Source organism: Eutrema salsugineum, unplaced genomic scaffold, assembly GCF_000478725.1.
Source record: "Eutrema salsugineum unplaced genomic scaffold, Eutsalg1_0 scaffold_8, whole genome shotgun sequence".
NCBI lineage: Eukaryota > Viridiplantae > Streptophyta > Magnoliopsida > Brassicales > Brassicaceae > Eutrema > Eutrema salsugineum.
This window is the reverse complement of record NW_006256414.1, coordinates 10,382,161-10,408,032: the sequence shown is the minus strand read 5'-3', so window position 1 is coordinate 10,408,032 and position 25,872 is coordinate 10,382,161. Positions and strand designations below refer to the sequence as shown.

At 39.7% G+C, this 25,872-nt stretch overlaps 4 protein-coding genes and 1 non-coding gene across 5 annotated transcripts in view; 4 read left to right on the top strand and 1 right to left on the bottom strand.

Moving 5' to 3' along the window:
* The window catches only part of LOC112088823 (uncharacterized protein At4g04775-like), a 7,572-nt gene extending 679 nt beyond the window's left edge, over nt 1-6,893 (top strand). The window contains exon 4 of the mRNA XM_024159060.1: nt 6,830-6,893. Coding sequence (XP_024014828.1) covers nt 6,830-6,893 — 64 coding nt within the window. The remainder of the gene's footprint in view (nt 1-6,829) is intronic.
* Nucleotides 6,894-7,389: 496 nt separating this feature from the next.
* Nucleotides 7,390-9,279, top strand: LOC18009586 (alpha-crystallin domain-containing protein 22.3). The gene is made up of 3 exons (XM_024148032.1): nt 7,390-7,520; nt 8,382-8,752; nt 8,896-9,279. Exons 1-3 carry the CDS (start codon nt 7,516-7,518, stop codon nt 9,141-9,143), a joined length of 624 nt encoding a protein of 207 aa, XP_024003800.1. The 5' UTR covers nt 7,390-7,515; the 3' UTR covers nt 9,144-9,279.
* A 2,144-nt stretch (nt 9,280-11,423) lies between these two features.
* On the top strand, nt 11,424-12,407 carry LOC112088821. The gene has a single exon (XM_024159058.1). The coding sequence runs from the start codon at nt 11,424-11,426 to the stop codon at nt 12,405-12,407; it is 984 nt and encodes a 327-aa protein (XP_024014826.1).
* A 7,722-nt stretch (nt 12,408-20,129) lies between these two features.
* On the top strand, nt 20,130-20,236 carry LOC112082405. Its single transcript, XR_002897077.1, has one exon. It is a non-coding gene; the product is annotated as a small nucleolar RNA R71 (small nucleolar RNA).
* A 3,944-nt stretch (nt 20,237-24,180) lies between these two features.
* Nucleotides 24,181-25,520, bottom strand: LOC18009748 (uncharacterized GPI-anchored protein At3g06035). Its single transcript, XM_006392416.2, has 2 exons — nt 25,307-25,520; nt 24,181-24,808 (listed from the first exon to the last, which is right to left on the bottom strand). The coding sequence occupies exons 1-2, from the start codon at nt 25,395-25,397 to the stop codon at nt 24,306-24,308; spliced, it is 594 nt and encodes a 197-aa protein (XP_006392478.1). The 5' UTR covers nt 25,398-25,520; the 3' UTR covers nt 24,181-24,305.
* Between the last annotated feature and the right edge of the window lie 352 nt (nt 25,521-25,872).

Below are 25,872 nucleotides of genomic sequence, written 5' to 3'. Positions count from 1 at the left end.
AATGTATGTAAGCTTTCTTATTTTGGTCGAAATCGAAATCATTCAAATTCCTCTAGGGTACTTCGTTTCAAATGTGCTTAGCCACCGCCTAGTCTAGTCCTAAATCATGAATGAGCATGTCACTAGGAACAGTCTAAAAGTACACAGTCAACTATCATTGATTCATGTTCACCATTCCCTTTAAAAATGTATTTTTTTTTCAAAACCAATTTTGAAAAACATTAAGGAAAATGCAAAAAATGTAGATAATGCAAGACTCATGAAAGAAAAATAGTTAGAAAGGGATGAAATCCTCCCCCAGACTTAAATCACACTGTCCTCAGTGTGAAACAAGTCGAGATTGGATGAGAAAAATGCATAGATAATCGAATTGGTAAAGCCAAAGAGAACTTACTTGGATCCAGGATGCTGGTGGAGATGAACCGGATTCATTCGAAGAGGTTTGGGAAGGTGATAGGTGGTGATGAAGGTGGTGGAAAGTGATGAATGAGGTGGAGTGGGGATTGGTGAGGTGGAATGAGGTGAAGTGGGTGGTTTGGGGTCGGATTTGATCTCAACGACCATTTTCCGCGGTCAGGAGCCACACGACCGCGGCAAACCGGTGCTCGGCCGCGGTCAGGAAGACGAGGCCGCGGTCGAAGGGGTGTTTCTCGCGGTCAGAACATCTGCGACCGTGGGGGCTTATGTCGCGGCCTGTTCCTGCTTCTCCTTGGTTCTTGCCAGGCCGAGCAGTCAGGGACCATCCTTCTTTTTGGTTTTTTCGAGTTTACACTTACAAGAAGATCTTCACTTATCATCTAATCGATTTCATCACTTCCATACTCATCTCGCCACCATCGCCTCTCTTCGCATCGATCATCATCATCTATCCGATCGCAACCCACCAAAATCATTCCATCGATCGATCCGCTATCCACCATAATCATTCCATCGCCGCATCGTTACCTCCTGCTCTCAATCTCGCCGCTTCTCTAGCCTTTTCTTTGGAGTTGATCACCTAGGATTTTTGGCTTTTTTTTTTATAAGAAACACCTGAAACTAAGAAAAAGAAAAAGATCAATAGAAAAAGAAAGAAAAATCCTAAAGAAAACAATACCTAAATGGGTTGCCTCCCATTAAGCGCTTCTGTTTTAAGTCGTTTAGCTCGACTTTTGGTGTTGGACGTGGCTTAGTCCAATGAAGAAGACCTTGTCCTGAGACAAGTCTTTTTCGGCATCTCCTTGCTTTGCCTAGCAGGTTCTTCGTCACTCCAAAGTTTTTCTTCAAACTCTTCTGTTGCAGAACGTTTTCCTGCTTTTCTGTTGTATGGGACAGCTTCTGTGAAGACATCTTTGTCGATATTAGCAAATGAAATCCTCCGGTTTGGCCAGTCCATTGTAGCTCTGGAAGTTGCTAGAAAAGACCATCCGAGAATCACTGGATATGTTGCGTTTCTTGTCTCGACAATGTAGAAGTCGACAGGCACTATGCAATCTCCTATTCTCAGAGGAATCTCATGAGCTATTCCTTGAGGTGTTGCATTGGAATCATCAGCTAAACTAATCTTTGCTCTAGTCCTGCGCAGGTGTTTGATACCAAGTCTCAAAGCAATTGCCTTGGAAATCATGTTAAGACAAGCTCCAGAATCACAAAGCACGTTTTTAAACATTTCTCCTCTAATAGAACAAGAGATAAGAAACTGACTTGTAGTCTTGACCTTATGGAGAATTCGAACTTGCCTTTCTCTGTAGGTGTTGGCTGGTGTTTCAAATGCAGAATAGGATTCACAAAAGAAAGCTGCAGCGTCGTATTCAATGATTGAATCGGTGTATGGCATCTTTATCTTGCGGCATATCGGGTCTTCTTGGATTGAAGAGTCAGCTGAATCTTCAACACATTCCCTTGCCATCATACAAGGTAATGATTCCTACCAATCTGTTTCTTCATCTGAAACTTGGTTTTCTTCTCCCTGAGTTGCTTTTTTAGGTGCTAGAGGTTGAAGTTAGGACATAAGATGTATTATTTTTCTCTCAAATCCCGGAGGTGGATCTGAACAACCAACTCCCGCGTTCAGAGGCGTCGCGACCGCGGGAAAAGGAGCCTTGGCCGCGGTCAGGATGCTCGGACCCGCGGCTCCGGATATAACTTGCTCATAGTCGGTTTCTTCCTTCGTGTACTTGACACGAACTTCTCCAGCTTCTTTATTGGGTAGACCAGCATCATATGAACTCATACCAGGGCGTTGTTGGGCATCTTCATCAGGATTTTTGGGAGATTTCTTAGAAAATCTCTCAACTTTCTCAATGTTGGGCATCTGTTCCATTCTTGCATCGATCTCCCGTGCTTTGAGCTCGAGTTTGTTCAGCCTGTGCTCGATCTCCTGCAACTCTTCGTCTGTCTTCTCTCTATACCAGGAGGCGGATTCCCTGACTTCTTTAATCTCCTGCTTCGATTCGACAATATCACTTGAGTTCTGTATGATGTCATACCCTTATTTTGTCTGATCTGTTGCGACTTGGTGGATCATCCCAGCTAGTGTTTGAGCGTCCTTGTGGGTTTGCTCTTCCAGAACTCGAACATGATTGGCCATATCATCGAATTTTCTGTTGAACTCTTCAGAGATTGAACCAATTCTCTTGAGCAAGGTGTTTTCGGTGAGAATCTGCTGATCAAGGAACATGTTTATCATTCCTTCGAGGCGTCCCAAACGTCTGCTGATCCTCAAGTTGTCCTCTTGCTGATTAGGGTTCTGCGGTGGAGGATTATAGGTGTGTGGCTCGAAGTAGGGGGGAGGTGGACCATAAGGATCTTCCCGGCGTCGAATAGGCTCTCTGCGACGGTGGTATGTGTGGTTTGGCTGGCTGTATCGATCCATGTAGCTAAGATCTCGGGCTTGGTGTTCTTCTCTATGTCTGGTGGCTTGAGGAGTGTTATAGAAACCTTCCTCATAGTGTGGATTTCGATTTATAGGATCCATATCTTCTAAAATGGAAACAAAATAACCGAAAAATGGAAATATGCAGAAAAGGGGGTTCTAGAGTCGATTTACCAACCTTTCTTAGGGTTTTGCGGAAAAGAAAACGCGTGCCTTCCCCGGCAACGGCGCCAAAAACTTGATGTTGGTGTGTCGTGAGGGTTGTCAAGTTTTACCCTAAATGAAATCAATAGCCGCAAGTGCACAGCTGATCGATTGTAGTACTTAGGGATCGAATCCACAGGGAAGGAGGATCTTTCCTGCAAAAGCCTTCGAAAGAAATATAAAGTAAGGAAGTCTAGAACCAGGCGAGTTTTGTAAGGGTTTTGGTGTGTTTAAAACATAAAAACGAAATCTAAAAAGAAACTATGGGAATTAAAATGATCTAATAACTAAACTTAATGAAAACGAGTAAAAATGAGAAAAACGGATAACTTAATTGCTTGAATGAAAATCGATTGAAAGAGTAAATATACTAGATTAAAGCTTGAATGAAAATCGGTGTAAATCTATAAGAAAGAAAGCGCTGGGGTTCAGGGAAGTTTTCTCAGGGGTATGAACGATTCAAAACATTGCTAGAAAGTAAATTTGATAAGATCTTAGCTTAAAATTTTCGAACTGGAGTCACGGACGTATGAATACGCCACTGTCGTGATCATAGACAACTATCTCTCTCAACCCTGACCAGTAGGTTTCCACTCTGGCCCTGGAAAAGAAGAGATGCATTATGTTTAAGACTCGTCAGCATTCACAAATCGCCCATAGGTAGGTTTCCACTCCTATGTTTGTTTTGCTCTCCCAAACTAGATCTGACACCGGATGAACACTTTCGTGTCACCAAGCATCTGGATCAGATTGTAGTTCATGACGCTACTCTCATGCAGTAAAAACGAATTCAGAAGAAAAAGTTCTAAGATTCGGCTCAAAAGCTCATGGAATCCTCATCGAACATATAGATCCCCATCGAAAATCCCTTAGTCCCAACAATAAAACTACTCAGACATGATGAACGAAATCAAAAACATAGTATTTAAAAGTAGAATAGAAACCGAAATTGAAAAAGAAAGAACAAGGGTTCAAGAGACAAATCTCTCTCTCCCTAAAACCCAAAACTTAAAAAGTATTCTAAAACAATAAGAACATATGAGGGCCTCCGAATTAGGGTTCCTAAAACATGTATTTATAGTGCTCAAAACATCTCTAGGGTCTAGGGTTCCGGAATCAAGGCTGGGAAAATGATATGGGCTTCAGAAATGGGCCTTCGGGGTCGGAGTTAGCTGGTCGCGGTCGGGATGAGTGTGACCGCGGGAAATGGGTGGCTGGCCGCGGTCGGGATGGTTGTGACAGCAGGGATTGGTCTGTTGGCCGCGGGTGGAAACGCTTGCCGGCTGGTTTACGGGACATCTTGCTTTTCGCGTATCTTTTGATTGAACCGTTGGATTGCCAAGCTGTAAAGTGTGCTGGAAAGCTGATACTTACATCTTTAAGGTCTCCAAATTTGAGCTGGATCAGACGTAGAAGGCCTTCAATCGGGGGTGAACTTCTGACGGTTTGACTTTTAGCTGAAATCTGGTTTTCTATCCATTTTGTTAAGCTTTTCCCTAAGTTACCTGAAAAGAGTCTTGGAACTACAAATACTAGAAAAACGTAATAAAAGTACTTAAAAGCAATTAAAAACATAGAGAAAGTATTTCAAAACGATCCATAAAAGTGGTCAAAATACGGTGTTATAAAAAAACGCCGGAGAGGGTGGAACAACATAGTTTTCAGTCACTCAAGAAAAGGAGTGAATGAAACCGGGAAGAAAATGTACCATGCAATCTTATCAAGCCTCATGATGCCTCAGAAAGCTCACTCTTAAAGGTAATTTTTGTGCTCCCTAAGACTCTAAGTCAAAAAGTAGTTTCTCATTTCGAAAAAAAAACAAAAAAAAAAACAAAAAAAAAGAAAAAAGAGAAAAAGAAAGAAAAGAAAGGAAACCAAAAGCCTAAAAGGTCTTCTAAGCCAAAATCATTGGAGCAAAGACTATAGGTATATATATATGGAATTATGGTTTCACCACCTGGACAAAAATCCAAGCCTGGGGGAGTTATAAAGAGAGCCTGAAGAAAGGAGATCATAAATCTTTAAGCAAGAAGAATGTGACTGGAAACTGTGGATATCAACAGTTCCATCCTCTCTTGCTGCTTTGCATAATATCATGTCTCTCCAGAAAAGGTAACCCTAAACACATCAAACCTCACCATTGAAAAGCCCCTGAATACCTAGCCTTGAATGCCTTGTTTAATATCTTTTTGATGATAATCACTAAAACCTTTAATGTATGTTAAGAGCTAGTTGACTGGAAGTTAGTCCTAAGTGTGTGGATTTTTGCATGACAGATTAACGGATTAGTTATGTTCGTAGTATGGTGAGAATTTTTTAGACTTGATCTGATTGATGCATTGCCCATAATTAAGGTCTAGAAATATGGTTACTGATATTTTTGAGTTTCGGATCCCTATGATTTCTGTTGATGATATTTTTCTAGATTGGATCTTGTTTTGTTTGAGGACAAACAAAGTTTAAGTCTGGAGGAGTTGATAATACCGTATTTGTACCCATTTTCACCATTGATTTCAAATGCTTTTTCAAAGGTTTTAATCAGTTTTAAGAACTTCTATTATGATTTCTCTATGTTTGTAGTTTCAAGGCTCTTTTAGAAGCTTACGGAAAACGATGTCAAAATGGAAGAAATCCACATTTTTAACTCAGAGTCAGACTGTCAGAAGTTCAGCCTCAACTTAATACCTTCTCACCATCTGATCCAACTCAAATTTAGAGACATTCAAGTGGAGACAACAAGCTTTCCATAGCAATTTACATCAGGATAATCCAACGGTGCAACCAAAAGTTATGTGAAAAGCAAGTTGACCAAATTCACCAGTCTCGGAAGACTCTCACCCGCGATAAAGAAGTGTTTTACCTGCCCCGCAGGACTCTCACCCGCGGTGGACCTATGCCGAGCCACAAGGCCCGACATCAAAGCCCATTTCATCATTTCTCTGCAGAGAAGCCTTAAATGAGACCTGGAAGACCTTATGACCTATTAATATATTTCTTAGCAGTCCTAATCAGGTGTGTGTGTTCCTGTAATGAGTTTTTGAGCCACCAAACTTTGTTTTACTAGGGTTAGGCGATGGAGATAGGAATTCTTCCCCTGAACCATTGTTTTTTCTCCTGTTTATCTAATTAGCTTTTCTATTCCATCTTATGCATTCTTTCATGTCTGTTATCATTTCCTGCATCATGCAGATTTGTCTTAGAGATTCAAGTTTCTAAAAAGTCATCAATAGGAGTCTATGATCGATTAGGATTTCTAAGTTTCTATGCCATATCCTGGATCTCATCTCTTTTAAGTTGTTTATACTGCATGAGGTTAGATTCACGACCTAATCTCTGAGCCTATTGATATACTCATATTTTGTCATGTTTAGGATTGCATTTTTGTCCAAATATTGAGTCTCATGCATACATTTAGCTAGATTTATTAGAGTCTGTCTTTGGTTCTATCTTTGTTTAGAAATTGCATTTGATCCTAGAGTGTCCTGCATTTTTGGAGTGTTCTCAGGTCATTTGGAAACTTTTGGGAGCAACTTGGAGCTAGGATCATGGAGGAACCCTCGCCAGTGTACAGAAACTTGGACAAATGCTTTGGAGCCGACGACAACTATACTTTGATCGTGTCAGACGAAGGACTTTCACTGCGATTCATTCTTCGGTGTCTTCTTCAAGAATCACGATGAATGAGTCTAGTTTCCGCAACACTTAGGAATCAAACGATTTGAAGCCTTGATCTGGGAGATATCATAATCCGAAGTTACACATATCTTGCAGGCCGATCAGGACTTACGCGATGCGCCTCAAAGAACCGGCGAGACTGGGGCTTTTCCTACGTTAGACTGGGTCGAGCCCTTCACAAAACTTGAGGTCCACATTCTACCCACTGGAGGTCCCAAAAGCAGCGTGTTTTTTAATCTTGAAGTGGGTCTTTTTAATTGTGTGGTGAAGCTGTAGGCATTGTATTTCCTAGGTTATTGAGGACGGGCCTGGATCTTGATTCTCGTGGCAACATCAACGGGTAATTTAGACGACAAAGCTTCTCCTTCCTGTAGTTTGCTCCTCGCTCGACTCTTTCATTAGTTCTATTTCCGGTTGTTTGTTAAGCCGCTTAGGTTGTTGTTTCCATTTGTTGTAGTTTGTTTTCTTTTTTAATTTTTGGGGTTTTCACTTCTTATCTTTATTCTGTCTAAAATTAAAAATTGGTAATATAATTTTTATATTGTATCAAAAAAAAAAACATCAAAACAAAATCCACGCGCGTGGGTATTTAGCTAGTTATAATTATAATCTTATTCTTTACTATTTAGGCCCAATTGAGAAAGACAATACGATTTGATGACGAAGTGCTTATACTTCTTTTCATTTGGATTCTTTCGATCTCGCAGAAAAGAAAAAAGGAAAACAATATCAAATAAGCTCCTCGGCAAGTTTCAGCCGGCGACTCCCGAACAACATCTCCGATGAGGTAGATTTTTTTTTTTTTTTTTTTTTGAATAGATCCCAATGAGGTAGATTGTGTGATTTACTTAAGAATAAGCCTCAATTTTGTTTCCGCTCATGTGTGTAATTACCGGAAGGTTTGTGAATTTCGCAAGGGGTTTTGTTCTTTTGCACTGATTTTTGAAATTAGTCTGTATCATTGGGAAAAAGTTCCACTTTCTTGAGTTGATTTTGTCGGTTGAAAGCTTTAAGCTTTGATGAAATAAATTTTTGCCCAACAGCCTCCAAAACTGGAATTTCAACAAGCTTGCTCTGATTCTAAACTTAAAGAGAAGTCTATGCACAAACTACGATATTTACAAAATTTCGTGTTTGATGTTTCGTTTCTTGGCAAAACCCTTGTTTCAAAACTTCAGGGAAGACCATATACTGAAAGATTGGCTCTTCGTTGCCCTAATTTGAGGTCATTAAAGCATAAGAAGGTTTAATTTTCCGGATGGATTTCGTCAGAGCGTTCAGATTTAGCATTTAGAAAAGTAGATGAGGGAAGATTTTTCGTTTATGCTTTCAAGTTTCAAGTCATGTGTGTACCTACATTGCTTGTATGGATAAAGACTTAGTTTGTCTACTGGTTGAAACCATTGCCATTGCTTTCAATTCTAATTAACCTATATAGCTCAATATTTTGCTCTCTTATTGATTCTAGTTACTTCTGGTTGAAAATTCTCGGTTTAATAGTCTTATAATTATTTCAAGATTCAGCGTTTTGTTTATTCAATAAAAGTTGCTGCTGTTTCAAATCGATGTATATATGTAGCTTCGCAAGTGATTCTGTTTTATAGCAAATCCGAGTGTATGATGATTAAAAGGTTTTATTGTGCTTCAGGTCTTCAAGTGCTCAAAATGGGGTGAGAGCAAACAACAGTTTTCCAGAAAACACGAGGAACCCACACATTCTTGAAGTGGCTCCGCTGAACAGTTTGCCTTACATTGGTCCATCAACTGGTCATACATCTATGTCGAGTAACAAAGTGAATGAAAACGCAGAGAAAGTAGGAGGTCCAGCAATGATATTTCTGCCTTCTGAATCAAGTGCAGAGTTTAATAACTTTATCGCTCAAACAAAAACCGGAGTTGCTCTCACGGGTAGTGCAGCCATGGGGAAGATTGGACCAACGATAGGTTTGGTGGATATTGCTGAATCCGATGACTCATACTATTTTCGTGTTTCACTGCCTGGTGTTTCAAGAGATGAAAGTAAGTCTCCATCCTTTCCTTATCTTTGTCTCGGTTCTACATTATTACCTCTGCACTTGGCTCATATGCGTTCATGAGATGAGTTCTTAACCTTTGTATCTTGTGCTTTTACCTGCTGAATCTGACATGTTTAATACATACAGAGGATTTCAGCTGCGAAATAGAACCAGACGGTAAAATTCTGATAAAGGGAGCAACAACGACGGGGGAAAAGACAGTCTGCAAACACAATCAGGTTTTCAAGATGCTAACACAGAACTTATGTCCACCGGGCCACTTCACCATCTCTTTCCAGCTTCCTGGCCCTGTGAGCAGTGACGACTTCAACGGTAATTTTGGGGCAGATGGTGTTCTTGAGGGCGTAGTGAAGAAGGTATACTACGAGGACTGAAACATCCAAGTATTTTATTTTCCTTGTAAGCTAAACATCTGCGTTGCCATTAGAACGATTGTTGATTAGTTTATGTCTTTTTGTAAAGACAGCTAAGTCTTTGGGAAAAAATGCAAAAGAAACCCCCCAAGAAAAACCTTCCGTTTCACTTAAAAACCCCAACTAAAAATGTGGCGCCGAATTAAAACCCAAGGCTTTTTTAATATGATGCAAATTGACCTTAAGACACAAAAAAACAAAAATTATAATCGAGGATATTAGAGGTATGTTGGTTTAGTTAAACTGGTTTTGTTGTTAGTTGAGCTGGTTCAGTATATAGAGTAATCTTGGTTAAGTTTTTTTTTTAGCTTAATCATCTTCTATACACTAAACAGAAAGAATATGGACGCCGTTTTGCCTAGGTGTCATTCTCACAAATTTCTGTTTAAATTTTCTCTTGTATCTAGACAAAAATAGTTTCTAAAAAAAATTACAATCAATCTAGCACTTATGGTAATACATATTTAAAAAACAACATTTTCATATGTACTATTGTACATTTTATAAAACAACATTAAAAAGAACTGATTAATTATTTGGTTATTATAATGGAGTATTTATGCATAAAAAAGTTATATAACGGATACTACATTACATTACATATCAATTCAATTGGAGAATAATAATAATTTATATATACGTGTTATATATAAATTGGCACACCATAACTTATACAATTTTTTCATATGTATATTCCAAATAACTGTTTCATCGATTTACGAATTGTTAAAAGTGATAAAAAAAAAATTGTTAAAAGGGATTAAATAATAAAAATATTGTTCTGATTTGAATAATTCAATAAAATAATAATATATATAAATGTTATAAATAAATAGACTTCTAGTAACTGACCCATTAACCATCAGGTTAATGTCTCATGGCCCATTAGGGTTTCTGATACATTAGTTATATAATGTATATATATACTGCTTATGGAAACCATAAGATAAGAGTTTTTTCCTTAATACGTTATCAGCACGAAGCTCAACTTCAAACGATCATATCTCTCAAAATACAAGGCGTTAGAAGGCGATCTACATATCATGTTGAAGCCCTGGAAGAGAAGAATCTAGTGGTGAAAACCGCTCCTCAATCCGACACTAGACGCGCCCTCAAGACTCAAAACAATCGGCGCTGTCCCACCTTAGCGGGTGATTCTTTCCAAGCGGTGGTTCCTCCATTGTAGCAGCTGTTCGTCCTCCCTTCTGGCCATCATTCTCAGGAGTTTCCAGTAGATATCTGTGGTATTTAGCTCCCAGATCATAAGCCGGTCAGAAATCCATTTGGCGAAAAGGTATTATCTAAAACTATAGATCCTAATCAAAGTTTTGGTTTTTTTTTTGAAAACCCTAATATGGATTTGGTTTCTTCATCGTCTTTTTCGTTTTTAAAACCATAACCAAACCGATCCTCTTTCTTCTTGTCAAAACCCTAATTGGTTTTATTTTTCCTAATCGGCTTTATCATATAAAACCTATACCGATCGGTCCTAGCATCATCTAAACCAAACACTAAAATTCCTTGCAACCGAAACCTAAATCTTTGCAAAACCCTAGATCTAAAATCGTTTTGGTTTGTCTATCGTTAAACCGAGATCGATCGGTTTAAATCCTAAACTGATCGGTTATTTATCTTAGATCCGATCCTTGAAAACCCTAAAACCGGTCCATGCAAGCTCCTAAATCCTAAACCAATCGACCCCTTAAACTCTAAACCAATCGATCCACCAAAACCGTTTATAAACCGATAAATTCTAATCCTAAATCGATAGGGTTTAAGTTTAAACCGATCGGTTTTTCCTAATAAAAATTAAACCCTAGCAAATCCGTTTAGTTTAATCCCTTAACCGATTAATAACCCTAATAACCGGTTTCCAAAATTAAATCTAATTTAACCGGTTTTGTTGTTTAATCGATCAATTCGATCGGTTTAAGCTTAATCGGTTAATTTCAAATTAGTTTCCAAAATCAATCTCTAGATTGCCTAAACCCTAAACCCTTAAAAAAAAAAAAAAAAAAAAAAACCAATGTTTATCTATTAGAGCTAAATTTGGAAACACTAGTAAACCGGCTAGGTTATAAACCCTAAGGTTCGATTTTAGAGTTCCCTTATATAGCAAGTTTCCTAAAATAGCAAGTTTCCTGAAATGGAAAGTTTTCACAAGAATACCTTAAATCCCTTATTCCAATGATCATAGTCTCATACTATTGATTATTTAACATAAATTATTATATGTTTCAGATGTCAAACATTCAGAAGGTCGAATATGAGGCACTCACTGTCTCCGGAGATAACTACCTCAAATGGGCCCTTGACACCAAGATCTACCTCAACTCAAAAAATCTGGGTGAATGCATCAAAGATCCCAACACCGCGACTCAAACAGAACGGTACTCGGCGATATTTATTATCCGCCATCACCTCGCTGAGTCTCTCAAGCAACAATACCTCACTCTTGAGGATCCACTCGAACTTTGGGTGGCACTGAAAAAGCGATATGACCATCAGAAAACGGTCATACTACCCCAAGCCAAGTTCGACTGGAAGAACCTACGGTTCGAAGATTTCAAATCCGTCGAAGAATTCAATTCCGAACTCTTTCGGATAGTTGCACTCATAAAACTATGTGGCGAGGAGGTCACTGATAAGGATATGCTAGAGAAAACATTCTCTACTTTTGGCACTCCCAATGTTGTTCTCCAACAACAATACCGTGCCATGAATCATAGCACCTATGAGGATTTGATATCTTGCTTACTGCTTGCTGAGAAGAACAATCAGCTTCTGTTGAGAAACAGTGCCATGCGGCCTCCAGGATCAGCCCCATTGCCAGAAGGAACCAGAAAAGAGTCCAACTTCGTCCAACGTAACAGATCCTCAGATCGTGGACGTGGACGTGGAAATGGACATGGACTGCGCGGCAGAGGACGCGGTAGACCGAACCAAGATAACCGACCTAACCTCAGTTTTGGTCAGGGTAAGGGTCGTGGTATCAACAAACCGACCCAAAGAGGCAGTTCATCTAGACCAACTCCTTGCTCAAGATGCGGAATGACTAATCATTGGGTCAAGATCTGCCGTACTCTTAAATATCTTGCTGAGCTCTACCAGAAGTATGGGAAAGATAATCATGAGGCTAACCTGGTTCATCAAGTCAATGAAGATGACTCAAAGGATGATAAGATTGATGGCATGGATTATGAGCTCTCCGACCTCCTTGATTGATCTCAAAAATCTGAATTTGTTTTTCATTACTCCTTAAACTTTTATCTTTTGTTTTTTGGGATTTATTGTCTTTAGTTTGGATTTTTAAGACCTTTTGCTTTTACATTTTAATTTATGGAGTAATGTTTTATTTACATCTCATTTTTGCATGTTATTGAATTATAATTCTTGTTTAATAAAGATATGCAAGACAATATGGATATCATTGTGGATAGTGGATCGAGCCACACCATTCTAAAAGACAAGAATTACTTCATAAATTTAGTAATCAAAACCGCAAACATTAGCACTATAGCGGGTAGTTCGAGCCTAATAGAGGGCCATGGCCAAGCTAATGTGTTGTTATCAAATGGCACATATCTAGACATCTCTGATGCCTTATACTCACCCAGTTCTAAGAGAAACCTATTGAGTTTCAAAGACATAAGATTGAATGGTTTCCATATCGAAACTCATGATGAAGGAAACAAAGAGTTTTTAATTATCACTAAAATGATAAATGGACATAAACAAGTTTTTGAAACTATACCCGCCGTATCTACTGGCATTTACCATGCTAAAGTCAGTATGATTGAGGCTAATGCTGCTATCAAAGCACGGTTTTTAGATTACACTATTTGGCATGATCGCCTGGGTCATCCCGGTGCGAACATGATGTGTAAATTAGTCCAGAATTCTAAAGGGCACAGCCTTAAACCAAATGGTATTTTCCCTCAGCACCTCAAGTGCACAGCTTGCTCACAAGGGAAACTGATTACCCGACCTTCACCAGTCAAAGTGTCTAAAGAGACCTTGAACTTTCTGGAAAGAATCCAAGGAGACATATGTGGACCAATTCACCCACCTTGTGGGACATTCAGATATTTCATGGTCCTCATTGACGCATCGACCCGCTGGTCGCATGTCTGTCTGCTCTCTTCTAGGAACCAGGCTTTTGCTAGGTTATTGGCCCAAATCATCAGATTACGAGCCCATTTTCCAGACTTCCCATTAAAGACTATACGTCTTGATAATGCTGGTGAATTCACTTCTCAAGCGTTTAATGAATATTGTATGTCCATGGGGGTAAGTGTTGAACATCCCGTTCCACATGTCCATACACAAAATGGATTAGCTGAATCCTTCATTAAACGAATTCAATGGGTTGCTAGACCATTACTCATGAGGTCACAACTCCCGGTCTCAGCTTGGGGACACGCAGTCTTACATGCCGCTGAACTAATACGCATACGACCATCTAGTGAGCACAAATATTCACCATCCCAATTGCTAACGGGTCATGAGCCAGACGTCTCCTATATTAAAACATTTGGGTGTTCAGTCTATGTACCCATTGCACCACCACAGAGGACTAAAATGGGACCTCAAAGGAGGATGGGAATATATGTTGGTTTTGATTCTCCCACCATCATAAAATATCTCGAGCCAACTACAGGAGATCTGTTTAAAGCCAGATATGCAGATTGTCGATTTGATGAATCGGTATATCCTAGATTAGGTGGTGAGACAGACAAGCTGGTAAAAGAACTTTCATGGAATCAAACATCCACACAATGGCAAGATCCTCGGACTCTAGAATGTGATTCAGAGGTCCAAAGAATTATACATTTACAAAAGCTAGCTAATCAATTGCCAGATTCCTTTGCTGACCCGAACAAAGTTACCAAATCGTACATACCAGCTTGTAATGCACCAGGTTCCAAAGATAAGAATCCCCGGAAATCAAAGAAAGGTGCAATGATTGAAACCGGGATTCAAGAGAACACGGATACAGCCTCAGCTGATACTTACCCTATCGAACCATCTCAAGAGGTTTGGGACGCCAAAACTCAAGGTTCTGAAGGGATTGATAATAATGAGATCTCAATCAATTATATCATATTCGGTTCTCTATGGAACAGAAAAGATGTCGACATGAATGAAACTTTTGCATACAAGGTAGCACTTGAGATTGCGCACACCCAAGAGGATCTAGAACCCACGTCTATAATTGAGTGCACTCGTAGATCAGATTGGCTGAAATGGAAAGAAGCCATAAACGTGGAGTTGAATAGTTTAAAGAAACGGAATGTGTTTGGTCCGATCTTAAGGACACCATTCGATGTTAAACCAGTGGGAAACAAATGGGTCTTTGTGCGTAAAAGAAACGAACTCGGCGAAGTCGTTAGATACAAGGCACGCCTTGTAGCACAAGGATTCTCACAGAGACCCGAAATCGATTATGAGGAGACTTATTCTCCAGTGGTGGATGCAACTACATTTCGATTCCTCATAAGTCTGGCCATAAGAGAAAACTTAGATTTGCGGTTAATGGATGTTGTAACCGCATATCTTTATGGACCACTGGACAGTGAAAAATCTATATGAGATTACCAGATGTTATTGAGCTCAAAGATAAGCATGCATCTTGTGATAAACACTGCATTAGGCTGAACAAATCCTTATATGGACTGAAACAAAGCGGACGTATGTGGTATAACCGGTTAAGCGAATATCTCATCAGAGAAGGCTACGAAAACGATCCGATCAGTCCATGCATCTTCATCAGAAAATATCAAAACAAAAGATTTGTAATCATAGCAGTATACGTGGATGACTTGAACATCCTCGGAACATCTGGTGAAATCGCCCAAACAGTTGAATGCTTAAAAGCAGAGTTTGAAATGAAAGACCTAGGCAAAACTAAATTCTGTTTGGGATTACAACTTGAGTACGTCAATGACGGAATCCTTGTGCATCAATTGGCATACACTGAAAAGGTACTCAAGAGATTCAATATGGACCAGGCCCAACCATTGACCAGCCCAATGGTTGTGAGGAGCCTTGGATTGGATAGTGATCCATTCGGTCCAAAGAAGGACGATGAAGAAATCCTCGGTCCTGAAATGCCATACCTCAGTGCCATAGGAGCATTAATGTACTTGGCTAGTCACACTAGACCAGACATCTGCTTTGCCGTGAGCCTCTTAGCTCGCTTTAGTTCGTGTCCAACTCAAAGGCACTGGAACGGTATTAAGCACATCCTTAGATACCTTCAAGGTACTAAGGACTTGGGATTATTTTATTCTAACCATAACAAGGATGGTCTAGTTGGTTTTGCTGATGCAGGATATTTGTCAGATCCGCACTGTGCCCGGTCTCAAACCGGTTATGTTTTCACGCATGGAGGAACAGCCATATCTTGGAGATCCATGAAGCAGACTATTGCCGCTACCTCATCCAACCATGCAGAAATCTTGGCCATTCACGAAGCTAGTAGAGAGTGTGTTTGGTTGCGGTCCATGACTCAGCATATCCGATCAGATTGTGGTATGGACGAAGATAAGGAACCTACGGTGATGTATGAAGACAATGCAGCTTGTATCGCTCAACTCAAGGACGGCTACATCAAAGGTGACCGGACGAAGCATATTCTGCCCAAATTCTTCTTCACTCATGAGCTACAGAAGGATGGTCAGGTCAAGGTTCAGCAAGTCCGATCAAGCGAAAATTCAGCCGATCTATTCACTAAATCATTACCGACTTCTACACTCCGGAAGCTCATTCATCAGATAGGAATGCGTAGACTTAGAGATCTACAATGATGCCTAAACCAGGGGGAGTAATGCGTGTTGTACTCTTTTTCCTTCACCATGGTTTTTCCCACTGGGTTTTCCTGGTAAGGTTTTAATGAGGCAACGTTCCCCAGCGCATTATAGAGATCCCGGTTTTGTGACAGGCACGGTTACCTTGTCCAAGGGGGGAGTGTTATAAACAAATGGACTTCTAGTAACCGGCCCATTAACCATCAGGTTAATGTCTCATGACCCATTAGGGTTTCTGATACATTAGTTATGTAATGTATATATACACTGCTTATGGAAACTATAAGATAAGAGTTTTTCCCTTAATAATAAACGTATTTTTTGGTTTGTTATCATGTGAAATACTTTTTATAAAGAATTTTTCAACTTGCAAATGTATCTATTTTATAAAAATTAACGCAGATTGGGACCACAACAAACGATTATCCTTGCACGACATCGTTTCAAAAGAATCCACGTAGTGTGAAACTACAAGGAAAGGTACGGTGAAAATTTTTTTATAAGTTTGCATTCATTAATAACTGCAGAATTGTATCTTTCGATAATTGAAACCCGGACCTCTTGGGAAAGAAGTATTAGTTAATCTAACCACTAGATTAAGAGGTTTTCACAATATATTTTCGTTTAATAAATTATGGCGAAGAAAAAAGAATAACCATCGGCAACAGAAAGAGATCTGGACAATTGTGGTTTATTCGAAAGCTTGTCAATAATGAATCTCTGCTCCAACGGCTACAGCGATCTCTGCCTAAAGCAACAACAGAAAGCCTCCATAAAATCAGACTGTTGATTAACTCATGTGAAATCAAAGCTGGAGAAATATATAGAGCTTCAAATTCTTCGTTTATCTGCTTGCAGGATATGAGATTGGCTAACGTAAAATTGAATCCAGAGATGCTGGGGATGGAGAAACGAGTTTTTCATTGCTCTATCATGAGATATCTGAGATTCTATCACAGAGAAAGATTGGAGTTTCTATATCGCTGAATGATTGGAGATTCATATGAATTAGAAGAAGTTGTGGGAAAGGAAACGTTTGGCAGAAGAGAAAAAAAGAAGATAAGAAGAAGAAAAAATAAATAATAAATTAAACATGAATAAAATTGTATGTGTGAGCCAAAACTCACACATTCAAAATTTGTAAAGAAGTCAAAGAAGGATCTGAAGTTTGTAGGTTTTATCGAACACAAGATTGCAATAGAAAAGTTTTTAGTTTCTGCGTTGCTCCAAGATCCATAATGAGCAAAATACATCGACTATTTATACAAGTTTTATAAACCGCTTAACCAAGAATTTCGGAAAGATACTCAGAAAATTTTCTTATCTCTTAGCGCGGCGGCCGCCTTAGACTTTTACCTAAACGAGGATATTGCACTTGCTTCGATTGGCTTCGCATCTTCACGATTCGACTTTCTTAGTCCTACGCTCAACCCACATGATTTGACTAGGCTTAGGCTCGGTCCAATTAATATGACCCGGCTCAGGCCAATCCTCCTCTGATACAGCTCGACCCACACTTTCTATTGGTGTGGCTCGGCCCACATCCTCTCTTGGTGCGGTTTGGCCTACTTCTGCTTGACATGGCTCAGCAGAACTGAACCAAATCCTGTTTTGCTTTGGTTATTTTAATTCGCTCGGCATATTTGGACAAAAACCCTTGCTGGGCCCAGTTTGCTTACTAAGACCAGGTTTGGTGAAGCCTATTTCTGATACTTAGCCAATTTTTAGGAGTTAGGCTCGAAAGGTGGAATCCGACCCCAACAGTTTGCCCCCCCCCCAACTCGTCAGCTTTGGAGACGAAGATGGCGAGATCAAAATTATTGGATCGAGGTTAGCTGTTAAAGATATCTTTCCGAGCCGAGCCATGGACGATGAACGGCTTTGCCTCGTTCACAGCGAGCTGTGTCGAAAGATAAGGTCAGCCCGGTGGACTAGATAAGACCAAGGTGTTTGTCCAGTGGTTAGAGCTGAAGTGTTTTCAAGAAGAATAATGCCGAGTCATTTGCTTGAAAATAGATGCTGAGGCATGTTTAAAGATCAGTGCCGAGGCGCTTACTTGAATGTTCAACGCCGAGGCATGTTCGAGAAGGTCGAACGTTGAAGCATGTTCGGGAGAGCTAAACGCCAAGTCGTTTGTTTGGAATTTAATGCCGAGGCGTGTTCTAGAGAGCTAAACGCCATGGTGTTCATTCGGAACTTAATGTCAAGGCGTGTTCAAGAGAGCTAAACGTCTCAGCATTCGTTCAGAACTTACGCCGAAGCGTGTTTAAGAGAGCTAAATGCCAAGGCGCGTTTGAAATAGTTTATGCAGGGGCGCGTTTAAAGAAGTTATGCTGGGGTGCGTGACACCGACGCAGTTCGTTATTGGGCGTAGTAAAAAAAAAGTGACCGTTACGTGTTTCACGCGCTTCTGCTTGGATTTTCTGTTATTTCTTGAGGTTTTGCAGACTTCACGCACCGCGAAAACTCTATATATACGATGCTCCCTCTTCACTTCTCCTCTAACTTCAGATCTTCAAAATTTCACAAAGGTAGCTCTCCCTTCTCTCTAATTTCTCTCTTCTTTATTTTTGTTCTAGCTAAGGGTTTAGTCATCATCGTCACGCCATTGATTCATTGCGGTGATTTCATGATCCTTTTTCAGGAAAAAAAAATTCAAGAAGCCGGCAGCAGTTTCTAGACGAGCCGTTCTGTATTATCTGTACCAAACGTAAAATTATAACGGGCCGTTCCAGCAGTTCGTTGGATACTTTACTTCATTACAAGGCGCGCTCTCTGAGTGATGAGGCGTCGGTTTCTTTGAACCATCATCACAACTCTCTTCCTAGGGACGACGAGGTGCATGCTTCGACCAGTTCTTCTCATGGACCCGCTGTTCGTAGGGAGGAATCGGTTGACACTGCCAAGATGAAAGCCGGAGAGTTGGAACTGAAACTTGAATTACAGCATTTCATAGCGAGTTGAGGCGCTTCTACTTCAGCGCAACCAGAGCTTGGTGAAAAAAGAAATAAAAGCCCGATCCTCCTGGATCGACTCTTTTGTCCGAGGAGTCTCTTGCAGCACTATGGATCCGCTTTGGGATTTCCGAGGCGGTTAAATTCTGCCAAGCCCGAACGACCATACTCATAATCCGCCTCCAAACCATTTTACCTTGTATGAGAGTTTTTCTGACCTGTGCTTTCTATGGATCCCGATTCCCGAGGTGATCTTTTAATACCTTTGTAAACACATAATTTCCATTGGGCAGATTATGCCGAGAGGACTATGGCACATGATAGGGATCTTAGTTCAGGGTTTCAAATGCCTAATTGACATCAAACTGGACTATCTACTCAACTTTCTGGAGATTCACAAAGCTTCGGGAGAAAGAGATTATATATTTCTAATAAAGCGACCGGAGGGTCATTCACAAATTTCCAAGCAAGGATAGTTACTGGGACGATCAGTTTTTATATGTTCTTGTCAACGAGTCATCAGTTGGCGATGACTTCGTCAACCTGACCAAAACCACTAGGGGACCACTTGGTAGCCGAACGGCTTGTATCTTTTTGTTGTTTTATACTTATTGTGACCTTGTTAATTTTATTTTGCAGTTCGCGACGTTCTTCCGCTGTACTCCACTGACCTGATTGCTCTTCGAGACGCTTTGGCCGCCTAGAAAAACAACAAGAAATGTCATTTCTCCCTCGAGAGAGTAGAGAAAGCTCGATCGATTCTTGCCAGAGTTCCCATTAGCTCGGAGTCGTCCAATTCTTTGGGAGATACAAGAGATAAAATGGTCTTGTTTACTCTTAGAAAAAGAAAGAAGAGAATCATCTCTTGATTATAAAAATCCATTGGGTTGTTCCAACCATCAAAGTTACACATATTTTGTGCCTTGATTGGTTGTTGCAATCCAAGTTGACTCATTATTTGATGGAGACACTTCATAACTTCTGAGATCTCTTCTTTGTTCTCAGGAAGTGCAGACTTGCCAAAGATTACTTGGTTACAGATACTTCCTGCCAGATTGTTGATGAAAACACGAGCATCTTCTACAGATCTAGTAGAGAAGTCTCCATTACTTGTGGTGTCGAAAGAATGTTGCAATTCTTGAGTTACGCCTCGATTAGAAATACCCATCAGGTATTCGTTGCAATATCCGTGGCGTGGACAATCTCTCTGGTACTCTCTAATTCTTTCCCAAGCATCATAAAGATCTTCATCTTTTTTTGTTCAAAAGTTGTTATCTTGTTCCTTAAGAGATTGGAACAAGTTCTAGAATAAAAGCGATTTAGAAAAGCCGCTCTACACTCTTTCCACGTTTTTATTGACGCAGGTTTGCAAAGATTTTAGCCACTTTCTGATGTTGTCTCTCAAAGAGAATGAGAAAAGAATACACTTATGGTAATCCCCATTTGACATAATGGTTGCACATAATTCTTCGAACGACTCGATATGGTCCATCGGGTGTTCGGATGAATAACCATAGAATTGATTTTGTTTAACTAAGTTGATATATGGTACCTTTATTTAGGTTTAACCATCCTCTGGTAAGGCTGGTTGAATAGCTCTTCAATCTCCCAAAAACTTTCCGAGTGAATCGAAACTTCCTATTAGTTCATCATCATCTTCATGTTTTGCTGATCCGATTAGCTCCTCATCATCATTGATCGGATTGTCAAGCTCTTCATACTCAGGTCATCGTCGCTTGGGTCACCATCCACACGATATGGCGGATCACCGAGAGTTCCGGGAATACGTTCGCTGTCTCCCATTGTCGAGTAACCTGCAAAATTCAAAAGAAAAAGTAAAAGTAAACAAGTGTTGTAATGGATTTAAGCTGAGATTCGCAACGAAACAAATCAAAGTCCCCGGCAACGGCGCCAAAAACTTGATTGCTGCAAAAGCGGGGTGTTGTCGTTTTTACTAAGCTTCAGGTTTTAAATTTATAACCCCTAAATGTTTGCAAGTCCACAGAAGTGCGATGTAATGTACTTAGAGTATCGATCCACATACACTTAGTTGTTTCAGTACGAATTCACGCTAATGCTCAAATCAGATTAGAACTAAACAGATTAGGTTTTGGTTTTGGGTTGTCACTAAATATAAATTAGAAAGCAAGTAGAAAGCAATTAAAAATGAAAGCAAGTGAAAGCAGGTAAAAAGCAAATAAAATCGAAGGTTGTAAACAATGGAAAACAAATGCTGGGCTCAAAGATATCGCAGGGATTCATGGACTAAACCTATGTCAAAATTAAGTAAATGATAAATGTAATCAACTATGAATGTTCTAGAACTCGAGGCTCGGAAGTATGAATAGCTTACTTTCGCAGCACTAAACAACTATCTCTCGCAATCCTGACCATGTATGTTCCCACTCTGATCCTGGAAGGGAGTAGATTCAATAGTTTGAACAAGACTCATCAACATTCACAACTCATCTATTGGTAGGTTTCCACTCCTACAGAATCATTGCTCGTTTCACCCTAGGTCAGACAATCAATGAAAGCTTTCGCAACAAATCATATCTAGATCGGCTTCTAAGTGGCCAGCAGAGAATCACACAGTAAAATTAAAGGTAAACGAAGAACATCTAGAAGATTATAAATCCGAAATCTATCGATTCATAGATAAGACACACAAAATTCCCTTTGAAAAATCCCTTTAAACCCAACTGGGAAACTACTCAAACATATTGTAACAAAGCATCATAGAGTATTTAAAGTTGCTCAAATTAAAGAAAACAGGGAAGAAGAACGAAGAGCAGAGTTGCATATGGAGGTGCGATGACGCTCTCCTCGGCGGCTCCTCTTCGAAGACGGCGGCCTCCCTAGGGTTTCACACGAAAATCTCTCTCTCTAAATCTGTCGTCTCTCTCCTTTAGAATGACCTAAAGGGAGTATTTATAGCTTCTGGAGTTGTATTGGACACTTAGGACTTCACAAAATAATAAAGAGAATCGACTTGGGCTTTAATTAGGTCGTCTGGGAAGTGAACGTTGTCTAGCCGCGGTAGCGGTGCTCCTATCCGTGGGGAAATATAGCTTGGCCGCAGTCCCAGCTCGTGTCCTCCTTTCGAGACTGCATTTTCTGTCTTTACTGCATCGGGAGTATCTGAAGATCTAACCGTTGGATTGTTTCCAAACCAAGTGAATTAAAAATCTGTTTGTATCCTCTATGTTGTCTCACATTTTGGGGGTGGTCAGACGGTGATAAGGTCTTCATCGCTTGCCATACTTCTGCCGTTTGCATTTATCCAAAATTACTCATTTGTTCCAAATTGCATATCTTTTGCCCAAGTTTCTTGAAAAGTCTTTTGAAACTCTTAAATATTGAAAAAACTTTGAAAACCATTAAAAACAGAGTTAAAAATTCATAAAAATGGTCAAAATACGTATCAATGGGTTATTTTTTTGTTGCCTTTGATGATTTGTTAGAGTTAAATGCAGGCCTAATAAATAATGGAGCTCTGTTTCTTTCTCGGTGATAGTTGAGAATTTAGGACTTTCCTCTTATGAGACGAGGCTCCAGGTAAAGGAGAGGTATATCCCTGAGCTGTTTTCTTAGAAGGGTCTACCCGGCTTTCTTTTTTCTACATTGGACCTCTCCTTTGGCCTAGCTTCTACTGAGAAAGCTTCACAGATATGACCCATTTTTAAGCTTGCAGGTACTCTGTCTTGGGATTAGGGAGAGGGAGAAGGCTCTCTAGCAGGTTGAAGAGCCAGGGAAGCTCTAACCATTTAAGCTGCAGTTTCCTCGAATTGGCCTTTCTCTTCAACAAGTATTGTTCTTTCTTTATGTGCAGCGCTTTCCAAGGAGCCACACAATTTGTATATTGGATCATAACATCCCTTAATTCTCCTAATGCTTCCTACATTGCTTCCTTTGGTAACAGCTTATGCGGAGGAGAAGGATCTTTGTCAAGAGGCGGTCTTCTAGGCCTTGAAGAGCCTGATCCTTCATGTGATGTTGAACCAATATTTCTTAAACCTCCTTCATGCCTGACGTTTTCTACCCAAATAGATTGAATAGGGGATCTGATATGCCTCTCTGATCCTTGATAAACAGATATTGGGGGAGGAGGAAGAGCAGCTCTTCTTTGGTTCAAGTTGAAAGATGATCTAGAGTGACTGTCATTTGGTACTGAGTGACGGTAAGGTTTTTGGTACTGAGTCCTGTGATTAGTATCCCGAGGTGAGATGGTCTTCTATGGTGGTGTTGAGAACGGGATGAGCTTGATCTTGCATTAGAGTGGTATGAGTCATAACCATGTCTTGACCCAGACAGGTAGCTTGCATCCTCTTTGCTTCTGTTTGATATCTTGCTGTCATTAGGATCTTTATTTCTTGAAATAGGTAGATCAACTTTCTGTGAAGAATTTTTTTCTGTCTTTTACAGCTTGACAGTCTGCATCTGCATGGTTAAAGCCATGACAGATGGAACAGTGAGAGGCTAGCTTCTCATAAAGCAGTGAAGCCACCACTTCTCCACCACCATCAAATTCAACCACATTAGAGGTTATGAAAAGGCTGGTGATCCTTAGTCGAGCTCCTCCTTTTGGCCTGAAGGCTCGCAGCGAGGCTGTGGACGTTCACTTAAATCGGAACCATCTCAGTCGATATCCTTGGTTGACGATTAACCCCTCACCAACTAGCTGAAATACGCCGACTGATAGATCAACAAAAAACAAAATCGAGGAGGGTATTAAGAACAAAATCGAGGAGGGTATTATATAGAACCATAAAAAATAGCCGAAATATCAGATCCGATCTTGGTCGGAAAACAAAAAAAGACATCGCTCTCTCTCTCTCAAAGATTCAGAGAGAGTGAAGAGAGCCCAGTCCTTATGTAATTAATTTTTCCATTTAGCAAGAAATTATAAACCTTTGTCCTTGCGCATTAATTTCGAAAAAAAGTTCAACATGATAACTTGTGTTTCTTACCAGACCCACGCACACTGTTTTTTTTTTTTTGCCAAAAGGGTAAAGACCGACGCACACTTGTTCTCATGAAATTGCTTTCTTGAGCATATTTGCCAATTAATTTGTCAAAAAAAAATTTTAAAACTTCCACTCACTCCCAAACCAAATTTGATAATCAGGTTTCATATTTGGTTTAAATTTCTAAACGTGGATTAAATTTCTAAACGTGTATCAAATTTCTATACTTGGATCAAACCTCTAAAGTTGGATAAAATCTCTAAACTTGGACTAAACTTGGTTTTTTTTTTTCTTGTCCCGTCATTCTGGTGTCCCGTTACAAAAAAAAAACATACAAAATACACACAAAAAAAAAAACTTCACACAGAAGTACAAAACAGAAACATCATCAGCTCACAACACCAAAATGCAACTAAACAACAACCCCATCATAGCTAACCCAGCCGTAGCTCTTGCTGATATCGCTTCACCACTCGCAAAGCTTCCACCAGGAGTACTCGTGGTCAACACAACAACCATCCACTCTTTCTCCGACCCAACACCAGCCCCAACATACCTCGAATCATTCAGGTACTGAGCATAACCAGTATGGGTGTAGTTAGTTAGAGCCAGAGTAGGAACCCGGTTAGGGATACAAACCGGTAAGATCAACGCATCACGGGTACTGTTTGCGTCGACCTTGCACTCGGAGAGAATTTCTTGGTAGTTTGATAACCGTGGAGGGACTGATCCAGGAGTAACTGTGCTGGCTGTGGTGTGGTTTGTGCATGGTTCATCTTCTAGCTTGTCGGCTATCTCATCGGCCACACAATCAGCTTTATCGTTCTTTGCGAAAGGTGGAACTCTTTGAGCAGTTCGGTAGCTATTTAGACCTTGAAGAAGATTATCTTCCTCCTCTAAAACATTACAAAGACAGCGAAAAAGATCTCTCAGTGAGATTGCATCTACTAATGTCAAAAGGAAGCAAAAAGATGTAATTAAATAGCAGCCGTACATTAAAAAAAATTTTGCATCCGCTAGTATAAAAAAAAATTGAAAATATTAAGTAAAACAGTTAAGTATGGTAACTAACTATATAAATAATCATGCTAATGGGATTAGAAAATTTAACACAAATATTATAGACTCGAAGCTAATGGCCACCGACCACAAGAAATGTAATAATACGTTATTTATATATACCAAGATCCACTAGAAATAGCTAATATCTTTAATCCAGGGGGGAAACATATGTTATATATCTCATAATATAGAAACTGATAGATTCAAATACGTACGTGTAAATTAAATGTTTTTTTTGTAACAAGTGAATATTCATTTTAAGACGAGTTTCTATGTATATATATATATATATACATAATGTTATAACACTAAGAGAGAGGTAGAGAGCGTACGATTGCAGATAACGTAGGTGGAAATCAAGAAGAATATGAGAAGATGAATGATGCAGAACGAGATCAGAGACATCTTGGTAATAAAGATCATTCCGCTACACACAATATATGTTTTCTATTCTTATTTTTCTGGTAATAAAAGCTTGTCTAGGACCGAAGGCAAAAGCAAAGAGAATAACTTGTGTTGGGAATGTACCATTTTGCTTATAACATCTTGAGGTTTGAAATTAAAATTACTCTTTTCTTGATAAGATTCGTTAAAGTCGCAAACACTTGGCAGAGAGAAGGCTTCGTTTTGCCAAAAGACGACGTGTATGCATGCGTATCCATGTCACCTGTCATGCATGCACAACAACAAGCACAATTGGGAAATTTCAAATTAAGGCACATTTATCCGATCAAGTTTCCTTTTTGATAGTCCATATTTGAGCTTTTTAATACGCATTTTATATATTTTAGAAAAAAAACACTGGGGGATTTATTAAAACAGATATTTTTATATATACTACCAAACTTGGGCACAATATATATTGGGGTTATTAAAAATTGTCTGTCTATGCCTAACA